Source organism: Lepisma saccharinum, chromosome 27 (assembly GCF_977018435.1).
Source record: "Lepisma saccharinum chromosome 27, izLepSacc3.1, whole genome shotgun sequence".
In the NCBI taxonomy this organism is placed as follows: Eukaryota; Metazoa; Arthropoda; class Insecta; order Zygentoma; family Lepismatidae; genus Lepisma; species Lepisma saccharinum.
Genome location: NC_139255.1, coordinates 17,306,872 through 17,319,192, shown reverse-complemented (window position 1 = coordinate 17,319,192; position 12,321 = coordinate 17,306,872). Strand labels below are relative to the sequence as shown.

The window sequence follows — 12,321 nt, the reverse complement described above, 5'->3', positions numbered from 1 at the left end:
ATATATTAAATGTATGAAATAACAAGTGCTGCAAATAGGTCTTGTGGCTGTAGTTAGTATCAAATAGGTAAATGCTGAAAGTTGAAAAACACTAAATCTTTCTTTTGTGGATTTTGTATAGCATTAGGTTTTCACATTTCACTCTGAAAATTAAATTGTTAATTCAGATCAGAAAAACATCACAAAAGACATAGCAAGAAACTGTTTAAAAATATCTCAAAAAGTGACTCTACATTTTTAAGAACTATGATAAAAATGTGCTGTCATAAGATATTCGGGTTTTTCCAAATACTGTATTTACACATGTATAATGAGCACCCTGGTTTTTGATGGGGAAAAGCAACAAACAATTATATGTCGAACATAATGCAGAGTACAATTCAGGTTCAAGAAATGGCTTTCCTAGTTGTACATCATAAAGCTGTTGCTAAGCCCATCAAGAGAGAATGACATCATACCTATTCGATGAGTCATCTGTTGCTATGTGAACCAAGCGGAGAATATTATCTTGAGTATACTCACTCAAGTGAGTCCCAAACCCATGCCACCTCACCCCCCCCCCCCCCATTGTGTTTAGCATCCCAAAGCTTTCACTTCTGTAGCCACCTAGTTTATTCTGTAGTAGAAGAAAGAGAGTCCAAAATTATGTTATGGGTTTCCAGTGCTCGGGAAGTTATTTTCCATTATATCCTGCCCGACAAATACCTGCTTCTATGACACGTGTGTGACACAGGAGGTGGATGCTCAAATTCTGACAGAATGTGTTTTTCAGTGTTACAAAACATTCCATTACAAAGTGAAAAATCATAGGAAATGGTCATTTCACTTTTGTACTGGTTTCTTTTTTTAAATATTATTACTAAAGAAATCCAACCTGGTAATTTGTATTTGCACCTGTTGATATATACGTGTCATACGCAGTGACAGTGAAAACATGCGTGGTTTTATGTTGGCTGTCCAAATTATTCCCTGCATAATTACAAACCACAGTTTTGGAGGGGAGGATTATGGAAAACGTGCACATTATAAATGAGTAAATATGGTAAAATGCTCCTGATGGAGAATTATAAATAAACCACTTAGCAAATAAAGTATCTAATAATATTAGTTTTAATTGAAAACTTATTTACCTTGGCTTTCTTTCTCAGAAGGAGAACCAGAAAGACCAGGATTTCTTCTACGACTTCGTCTGTTTACACTAGTTTCTCCCTCAATTGCTGAATCTTGTGCTTGAGTTTGTTCTACAAGAAAGTACATATTAACAACATAGGAATAGGAAATTTGTTTAAATCAGCACAAACATTGTTTCTTAGAAAAGCACAGATTACATTCTCAGCATAGCAATATCTTCACATATGATCTTCAGATGTTTCAAAGTGATACTCTACTATCTAGGAAATGTGTTTCGTCATCATGTCCACATATGAGAGGTACAAGGCTGTAATTGTTGTTTCCTTTCTCTTGTTGCCTATGACATGAACAAACTAGTGAATTAGTGAACTTTAGTTCAAGGAAAGCATGGAACAAACACCAAAGGGATTTTGATTAATCGAACACAAATCAATAATTTAGATTGATTGATTGATTTGCTTTATTTTACTTCGCTTTTTGTGCCACTTTTTTGGCTAATTTGCGAAGATGGGGATGAGTGATGAAATGATGAAACTGATGACACTCACAAACATCCATGCCAGGCCGGGATTCGAACCCGGGACCCCTGGCACCACAATAACTTAGATATTAAATACCTACACTTATCACTTTACAATTCCTTGAATGAGGGCACAATTCAGGATTGAAGCCTGAATTGTTTCTTTCAACATTTTGGTGAAAGAACAAACTTCAAAATTCTATTTTTGTCTTTTCCATCGAAAGCCAGGGAGGGTCACAGGAACCGCTGAACTAATTGGCTTTGTTCAGTTGCCGTGGTGAGGGAAAATTCTCATGGTATTCTGTGTTGCCAACAAAGGTTTCGTTTCGAGTCGTTTTCGAAACAGGTGGCACCAACAAGGCCAAGCACGGTGAAGCGTAACGGTTGATGCCGCGTAGCAAGTGAATGGGTCTCAGATTCCCTGGCTCTCCCTGAAATGCGAGCGAAGGGTATATATTGACCGCAAAAGGTCTCGTTTACGACTGGACAAAACTCAGGTGTGTAACAACATTGCTTTTCCCCCCTTGAAACTCCCACAACTGGAGGCAAAAAGTATTTGGGTTGCTGAAGTTTATTCTTTGGCCGGTCGGACTTTAGCTTTTAGCGAATGACTGTTTCCAAGGAAACCACTACATGGCAGCAATTAACAAGTTATTTAGAAGCACACTGTGTGTTATTGTGTTACAAATGGCATTATGTTGTCTATCAATTAGCACTTTCTCGCTTTACATTAGCTGTATTGTGTTACTACACAAAATATATTAAAATGGTAGATATATATTGTCTGAACCCTTAAATCAAAATATGGATGAAAGGGAGGAAGGCCAGAAAGGCTAATATGAAAAATGAGAAGGAAATAGGAAACTCTCACCAGAAGCTTGGAATCTAAATTTTTGCAGCCACATCTTTACATATAGGTAAAAGATGGCAGAAATGGAAGGAAGTATTGGACCTGTAAGGTGCCAGGTCCAGAGTGAAGGCAAAGTTAACATGAAAAATTATAGCCATGCTTCTGAAAATATGAGAGTCGTAGGGTGGGTGTGAAGTGTGTTAGAAAAAAAAACCCTTTCAATGACTGCTTCTGGATAGCTATTATTAACAGTTCACCCCAGTCCACCAACACCTCAGTACACAAATGCTGGGAGAGGACCCAAATATCAGCCATGAGTGCAACCACACCCCCTGGTCTGAATAAGGTCTCACATTAATTTCCTGAACTAAATCCCCACCCCCACACACACTACATCCACTCTACCACTCACATATTTGACAAATCTGGTGAGAGAGCCATGCTTTTCTGTGTCAGCTTTATCTTTTTCTTCATTCCAGACCTGGCAACCTAGCAGGTTCAACACTTAATTCCAGAGTCTTTCAAAAGTTGTTACAGTGAGTCATCTGTGCATGTTTTGGTGCAAGACCTCAGCTTTCTAAACTGTTTCATTTCTTAATATGAAGATCCAAATAAAATGTCAGTGATTCTAACTCCGTGACTGAGCATGTCAAGTGTTCAACATACAAGTTCATCCCTGAACGTTCTGTTTTAGTCCCAACCTGGGCATGGATATTTTTCCCCCTTAATAATTTCATCTAAACACCTCATCATCAAGATTAATATAAAGAGGTATAAAATAAGAAAAACTGCAAATGTCAGATATAAATGTATATTATCCTAGCTATTTTTGTAAGGTATACATTATGCCCTACATCTTTACTTGAATTATTTTCTTGTAGTTTACGGTTATTACAAGCATAAGAAAACAGTTTTTCTTTGTGACGTTTCAGGAGAACACACGCTCCTTTCATCAAATGAAAATAAATGTCTGATGAAAGGAGCGTGTGTTCTCCTGAAACGTCACAAAGAAAAACTGTTTTCTTATGCTTGTAATAACCGTAAACTACAAGAAAATAATTCTATAATGCAAGCAATGCGTACATACAAGAAAAACTATCTTTACTTGAATCCATTTGTGAAGAAAATAGCTTTCCTACAGCTTGAATTGATAAATGCACTTCAATCACTACTTCTAATAGACAGAAATAGCAAGCAAACTATCAAAAAGAAGGAAAAGTTCTACTCTAATCCATACCCTATATCACACTTGAAATAGCATGCACATACCGTGACTTATATGCCCAAAACCTTTCCAACACTTACCCTTATCACTCCCTGTTGATGGTAAGGTGTGAACAAAGTCTGGTGCAAATCTGGACGGAGACTCGGCTCTTTCTCTTCTTGAACGAGATATTTCTTGGCAGTGTTCTTCAAAGTCAGAATCCATCTCTGCTTTGATGAGGGCATAGGCAGTGTCCTTCAAAGTACAGGCACGATGACGTATCAGTTTGTCAGCTGGATCTCTATCAGGGTTGTATTCAAGAGCGTTGCTGCACAGAAGATCAATATCATTGAGGAAATCCCGCGCGCATTCGTACTGATGACGATCTATCTTGCTCATCATGGTCTCTAGATCCATGGGTTGCTTTATGATAGTGAGGTAGTCAGGGACTTCTTCTATATCAACTGGCTTGGTAAACATGTAAAATCTACAATAAAAATTCAGGGTAAAAACAGCATGTACCCAGACACATATGCATAGAAACACATTTTACATAGAATTATTCTCAGTAATACCGTATTTACTCATGTATAATGCACACTTTTTCCCAAAACGTTTGCTCCCAACTGTGGTGCGTATTATGCACAGAATAATTTCGACAGCCAACATGAAACTGTACAGGGTCATTACATGATTTTCTGACACTTGCATTAATTTTTCATGTTTATGGAACCCTATCATGTTATATATCGTTGTAAAGCTTAAATCCTGCAGTTTCTGAATATAACAGTAATACATTCAAGATAGTGACACTAGTGTGAAATGCAGTTGAAATAACTTCTTCACAAAATGAAGGAACGTTCTCATTTCTATGGTACTTTGGATGAAAGAAAAGATAAGGAAAAAGAAAATAATACTTAAAATGTATTACTGGCCAAATAATAATATATATATATTTATATATATATATATGGAGTGTGTAAATGCCTTAATGGAAGAAATCTTGCGCTGCTACGAGGGTAAATCAAATATGAACGAGCCTTGATTGGCTAAGTATCGGAATGGGTTGCAGGGTGTGATTGGGCATGTGCGTCCGGTAGGTGGGGCTGTCGTGAGTCAGGAACAAGAGCAGCCGGCGTGTCGCATGCTTCGTTTAGTAGCTCTCACGATGAGTGAGCAGTGTGTGCCAGTGTCTGTTGCGCAACGCATAATCATCAGGTTCCTCACCCAGGAAAACATCAAACTGGCCGAAATTTACCGGAGACTGCAGGCCCAGTTTGGGAATGGTACACTCTCGTGGGCAAGAGTGAAGGTGTGGTGTAAGGAATTCCAGCAAGGCCGTGAACGTGTTGAAAATGAAGTGCACCCCCGTCGTCCTTGCACCAGTGTGACGAATGACAACATGGTTGTGTTCGTGAGCTTGTCGAACAGGATCGCCGAGTCACTGTGAAGCAAATTGCGGCAGAACTTGGTGTGAGCTATGGAAGTGTCCAATCAATCATCACAAAGCACTTGGGCTTCCGCAAAATCACAGCTCGGTGGGTTCCCAAGCTGCTGAATGTTGCTCAAAAAGATGACCAAGTTCGCATTGCTCGCCAGCTTCACACTCATTTTGATGTGGAAGGGGAAGCGTTTTTACATCGCATCGTTACCTGTGACGAGACATGGGTGCATCATTACACTCCAGCATCCAAGCGTGCCAGCATGGAGTGGAGGAGGAAAGGCGAAGGAAACCCCGTGAAGGCCAAAGTTCGGTTGTCTACGGGGAAGGTGTTGGCCACAGTGTTTTGGGACTGGAGGGTTGTCTGCGGGGAAGGTGTTGGCCACAGTGTTTTGGGACTGGAGGGGGATCCTACTGGTGGATTTCTTCCACGAACGTCAGACCATCAACGCACCCTACTACTGCAGCCTCCTGGATCAAGTTAAGGTGCAGTATCAATGCAAACGACGAGGCTGTCCCATCCGCCAGGTCTTGTTTCTCCACGACAACGCCAGACCCCATACAGCAGGTGTTATGTGGCAGAAACTGGTGGAAATGCACTGGGAACCGCTTCTGCATCCACCGTACAGCCCAGACCTTTCACCATGTGATTTTCACCTGTTCGGACCCCTCAAAGAAGCACTTGGGGGGCGAGCGATTTGCAACCAACCATCAGGTGGAAACGTTTGTGCGCAACTGGTTGGCTACCCGTCCAGCTTCATTCTACGAGAACGGCATCAAGAACCTACCACAACATTGGGAAAAATGTATCACTAAGGGTGGAGACTATGTAGAAAAATAGGATGTGGCAATGTCTCTGTTTCCTTCAATAAATTTTGTTTTTCCGCACAAGGCTTGTTCATATTTGATTCACCCTCGTAACTGCTACTTTGAGGGTCCTGAATGTGCCTCGTATAAATGTTATGTTAGTCACGAAAAAAGTATATACTTTGAAATTTTCTTGGTAAAAGTAAAGAAGGAATAAGCAAAACCACCTATAAAAATTTGAAGGCCATTTCCCATGATTTTATACTTTGTAATGTAATGTTCTGCGACACCAAGAAAAGCAGTTCCATTCTGGCGGAATTCAAGAATGCACATTCCATTACATGGGATGCAAATCAGCGGTATTTGTTGGGTGAGAAATAATAAAAAATATCTTCCTGGGAACCGCAAATCCATAAAATAATTTTGATCTCACTGTCTACTATTACAGAATAAATAAGGTGGTTAAAGAGTGAAAGTTTTGGGATGCTAAACACAGTGGAGGGAGAGGGGAAGGGAGTGGGGAGGGAGGTGGTGTGGGTTGGTGACTCATTGCATACACAAGTGATATTCTTCTCCTTTAGGTCCACATAGCAACAAGTGATTTATTGAATAGGTATGTCATTCATTCTTGATTAGCATAACAATAGGTTTACGACCTACAACTAAGAAAGCTATTTCTTGAAACCGGATTATACTGTGCATTATATACGAGATATAATTGTTTATCACTTCTCCCTATAAAATACCAGAGTGCGCATTATACATGCATATATTGGGATAAAATTCAAGTATAATTCTGTGCATCTAAAGATAAATTTTCCACATTATTAAGCTCAAACATATTTGCTCAATAACACAGAAATTAGCTACTTTCTGAACTAAAGTCAGTGAAACAACTATCAGTGAAAACTCTTCAAAAGAACAATACAAATTCATGATGGATGAAATGCAGTTTAAGTATTATCTACGTGACATTTCCACGTTGCACAATTGGATAGTTATTTGCTGATTAACATCGAAGCCTCACTGCCTTCATTCATTAAGGGTATGGGTCACTTCTTTTATGATGTGCTCCCATCTCCGCTTCAGATGCCACACCCTGAATGAATGAAGGCAGTGAGGCTTCGAAATTAATTGGAAAATAACTATCTGATTGTGCAACGTAGAAATGAGAAACTTCACGTAGGTAAAACAATGTTCAAAACAATAAAAATATACAAGTTGTCTTTCCTAAACATGTAAAAAAAATACAGGGTCCCGCAAAATAATCTCCCCAATTTGACTTGGCCACCATGCGCACTGTTATTGGCAGTGGACACTAGAGTAGTTAGTATATCCTTGAGCAGAACAGGACATGCTATTTTAGTTGCCATCAACGCGTGGAATGGATTGCTCTTGTGATCAGGATACTGATATCTTGAAATTTGTACTTTTTTATCACATAAAATCATGTGAAAATCACACAACATATGGATCCAAATTATCATCTATTACCCTAAAATTATACAGAAATGCTACTAAAAGATTTATCCTTCATCGGATAAAAGCCTCCCCCCATGTTAGTGTCTATGGACAAAAACTTTCCAAGTGCATGCTTTTCAAACTTGCCTTGATGTACAAAAAAGTCATAGCTTGAGAACTAATTTTCGTAGAGAGATGTAATTGTTTTCTTTCTTCCAGAATGACGGGGCTTTTAGCAGAGGTGAAATTTATACATTACACCTCTCAATAATCAAAGTTAACATAAGAAGAAGATGTGTCCCTCTGGCCACCACGATAGACAACAGTGAATTAAAAAATGTAGTATGTAGCATTGGCAAATTCCTAAAACCATGCAAAGTTGTGTTGAAAATAGGCACATACTTCTTTGGCGAAAAATAACAATAATGTATAAGAATAGCAGTGTTGCCAGCTTATGGAAACAATTTCTGGAAAATTGCTTCTAGTGTTGGCCATATGGACCAAACTTGCATGCAAGCAAGACAAAAGATCACTCTTCGAGAGCATGTACAGTAATGACTAGAACCCGGATTTATAAGCGAAATGCATATTCTTCTCCAGACCTCTAATGGTAAGAAGAAAGGGTATACTTCGTATTACATACCTTGATGAGCTATTTAACTAAGGTTGAAAGTGCTTATAAATGCTTATTTCTGCAGGAAACTGTTATGCTTGCTTATTTTATGATTTTGATTTAAAATAGTATATTTTACACAAATCTGTCATATTTCAATCCTATTTCAATCGCACGACGGCATCGGGATGACGAGATCAATGCTTCTAAATAGGGGCACGGGAATTTCCCGGCCTCTTTTCCTCGTAGGACAACTGACGCGATCTACGTCATGCCATTCCAAGTGGTGCTTGGTGAATCTGCGAGTTCACAGCTGTTACCTCACCCAGTTGCAGAGTTGCGTAATGCATTGAATTGTGTTAGTTGAGGATCACGCGTTGTTTCGGTGCTGTAATTAAGTAATGCCACCCACCAAAAACATCTCAATCAGCATTGTTACACAAATAAATAAACGAGTTTGGAAATAATATTTTTAGTGAGGACAGCAATGTGTTATTTTGTTTGGTGTGTAAAAAAGAGTGTTTCGGCAAAGAAAAAATATGACATTGTGCAGCATATTAATACAACACGGCATAAGGAGAGGCTTAAGAAGAAATCTAAGTTAAATCAGCAACTGATTACAAGCAATGTAGGTGAACAATCGAGTTCAAGTGATACATTTTCCAAAGACTTGTGTATACCATTAATGAGTGCCGATATTCCTTTGTGGAAATTGAATAATGTGCAGCTTCGTAAGCTTTTAGAAAAATACACAAATAAAAGGGTGCCAGATGAATCCATATTGCACAAAAACTATGTACCACAATATTTTCAAGATGTAATTCGTAATATTCGGGATGAACTGAAGCATGAGAACATACTGTAACATCTTTCAATAAGATAAGAGATCTAATAATTTTTTTTCTTCAGATTTTCCTGTATTTGTTTATGTTTATTTTGTGCTTATTTTTTCATTTTTTGTGCTTATTAACTTGCTTATTTTCCTGTTTGATTGTGCTTATAAATCTGGGCTCTAGTAATGACCATCCCTACATTTTGACAATTTGCACTAGACCCCTAAGTATCGAACATTGTGAACAAGTTCTTATGTTTTCATTATTACACCTAAAAGAAAAATATGTATATCATCAAAAAGTGGTGGTTGAAGAGTAATATAACACTCCACAAGAGTAACAATAAATATATTGTGTTGCCATTCCAGTAGGTCATACCTTCATATGAACAAACAAGACAACCAAAATATCGTGTGTAGGTTTGAAGAAATGACGTATTAATTGCTGCCACATGGGAGGTGGTATGCATACTATACCGTGAATAGTTTTGAGAAATTTCCCACTGATGAATTGAGGAGAATTTCTATATTTTTGAGTCATAGGCAATTATGAAAGAAAACCTACTACCCAGGAACAAAGAAAAAATATATTTTTTACCGTTTGAAAATAGATTTCTTGTTGATGTTTTTTTTTATTTTTCTTACAATAACGATTTCATATTTAAATTGATTGATTTGAATTGATTTATTTTACTTCTGTTTCTGCCACTTTTGGCTAATCGTCAAGATGAAGATGAAAAGTGATAATATGAAATGGATGAAAGGACCATCACAAACACAAAAGGGCAGCACACAACAAAAGTTCTTTCTGAGAGTCGACACCAGAGTGTCGTTAGTCTGCAAAATGCAGTTGTTTGGGTGTCTGAAGAAAGGGTCATCCTGTTACACCCCAATTTCATGCATTAAAAAAATTCTGAAATTGTAATTAGAAAAAGAAGCCCTATTTACAATTTTATCTCCCTGCAGGGTAGTCCGTTATATTAACAATGAATACTTTAGTTTCGATAAGGCGTAACTTACACCACATGCCATCATGTCACTAAGTAATGAAGTCCAGTTTTGGCATGTACTTAATGGTTTCCTGTAGCTTTCACCACATCAGGAGATAAGACAAGAACTAGAGATGCCAGCCAGAGATGGAGTAGGAAGGAGTGACAGGGCACTGCATTGTCTTTTAACATTTCAACCTAACTTACCTTCCCATGTTTTAAACTCTGACCATTCTTGTCTTATCTCCTGCTAAAGCCACGTGAAGTGGAGAAAGCTAGAGGAAAACAGTAAGTACACATTAAAACTGAACTTCATTACTTAGTACTTTAATTTTGTTGGTGTAAAAATAGAAGCTTTCACAATGGAACCCCCTTAGAAAAAACACCAAAAAAAGATGCGAGAGGTTAATAGATACATATCAATGTAAGCTGATATAATCATATAGCGGTAACATTGATAATTTTACAGAGGGCATAATATTTTGTAACTAGGGAAAGGATTTTAAAGTGCCAAATTATGGTCGGGAAAGGGAAAAAAAAGGTTCTGAAAATGTTTTAAAAAAAGTGCAAAAAAAGATGATGATAAAATGCCTTCATTCAATGGTCTCTTTTTCTGCACCTTCTGTATACAACGTGCGCAGATCACATAGAGAACTGCGGTTCTGCCGAATAGGTTTTGTTTAGGTTTGAGTTTTCTCTTGCAGATTTTGCTACATTATCTTGGTAACTATTGGGGCTGCAATTATTCTACCATTTTATAGCTCTTGTTCTGCTCTACAAGATGAGACTATAAGATTTTATGTAGCTGCTCAAGAAGAGTGAACATCATTTATTTTTCTGTCCACTTTTTTAACAAAACATGAAAGAAAAGGAAGAAAACAAGGTGCTGAAGCATCAAAGAGGGGTTAAAAACGGGATAAATGTGCTAATCTCATGAAAAGGTGCAATAAAGTATGTTCATTTTACTTCATATCATGTTAGTATGAAACAGCTAAAATTTTGGAAAGGTGCTGCACCTTAAAATCCACTCCCTATTTATAACTGTTGGCAAACAGAACTACTGTATTTATATGGAGAGAAAAAAGTCTGCCACGGAGAAACAATGGTGCTCCAGAAAAAATACACAGAAAGCACAGAGATGCATGAAAAGACAACACATTGCTTTCGTGCACCAGCAAAGATCTAACAATAATAGAAATTTACCATGGATGTTAATATCACAGAAAGAACTCCAACTCCAAGATCAATCAAGTATATTTTCAAGTTGTTTATGATAAGTAACAACATTGAAGTGCTTGCGACTAAACATGTCCCGACCACACAACTACAGTAATGTTGCTCTTATGATTGGTACAAATAAAGAGAGTTTCGACAGACAGTGGGGGTTGTGAAGCTTCAGGACAGAATAGATCAAGCACAGATGATTTACAAGGGTTGGATAAAAAGTAATGGCAACACTGGTATAATTGCTACTTGACTGTATTGGCAGAGGAGCACGTGTTACATTCCTTCAATGTAATCGCCCCCCCATCTCTACGACCTTCTGCCACACGTATGGAAGGCGTCGTACACCGTCAGCACGTCCATCTCTGTCGATGTCCCACAGTGACCGCCCTATAGCATGTATGATGGCTTCGCGCGTGTCGTAGTGCTTCCCGCCCAGTGGTTCCTTCATTTTGGCAAAAAGGTCGTAATCACACGGTCTCATACCGGTGAATACGGAAGATGTTCCAGTACCTCCCACTACCAGTTATGCAGGAGCGCCGTCACAGTGTTCGCATGTGACACTTTGCATTGTCAAGCAGGATGATGGGACACCATGCCAGAACGTGCTGTCACTTCCTTCTTAATGCGAGACGAAGGTGGTGTTGCAAGAAGGTGCAGTAGTAGGCTGCGTTGACCGTCTGCCTAAGAGACGTTGTTCTTCTTGCCTAAACATATTGTTAGGGTGCTTGAACTCTCGTCCTCTGCTTCAGAGCACTGCTGTTTTTGACTGAATAACATACAATCGCACCCCACTCACTATACTTCCTCGTCTGACATTCCTTTATCAACCACGACACGGTTGTGGCGCTGTGAATTGCCCCTTTCACGGGACAGCAGTGTTGCCATTACTTTTTATCCAACCCTTGTAGTTTGGACACATGAAAAGGATGGGTGCAGAAAGACTGCCAGTAAGAGCTAACAATGCACAAGGAGTGGGAGTAAGGCCAAAGGGGAGACCAAGATGTCAGTGGAAAGAGCAGATAATGGAGAGTGTTAGGAGAATATGACAGGATCGGAACACCATGGAAAGAGAGGAGTGGTGGAAGACCAAAGAGACAGGCTTGACTTCTATGCTGACACCGCCAGAGGCAGGAAACTGCAAAGGATGATGACGACTGTAAAAAGGTCAGAAGGTTTAATTTTAGTTGCTTTGAAGGATATATTCATACTGCTCATTTTTCAGTTTGAAGATGACTAGATATAAATG

General features: G+C 38.7%; 1 protein-coding gene across 2 annotated transcripts in view; it reads right to left on the bottom strand.

Moving 5' to 3' along the window:
* Positions 1 to 12,321, bottom strand: part of LOC145980291 (ATPase family AAA domain-containing protein 2-like) — a 189,775-nt gene that overhangs the window by 23,943 nt on the left and 153,511 nt on the right. For both annotated transcript variants that reach the window (XM_083113305.1, XM_083113306.1), the window contains exons 18-19: positions 3,807 to 4,192; positions 1,131 to 1,241 (exon numbers count right to left, since the gene is read on the bottom strand). In XM_083113305.1, the coding sequence (XP_082969431.1) occupies positions 1,131 to 1,241; positions 3,807 to 4,192 (497 nt within the window). The remainder of the gene's footprint in view (positions 1 to 1,130; positions 1,242 to 3,806; positions 4,193 to 12,321) is intronic.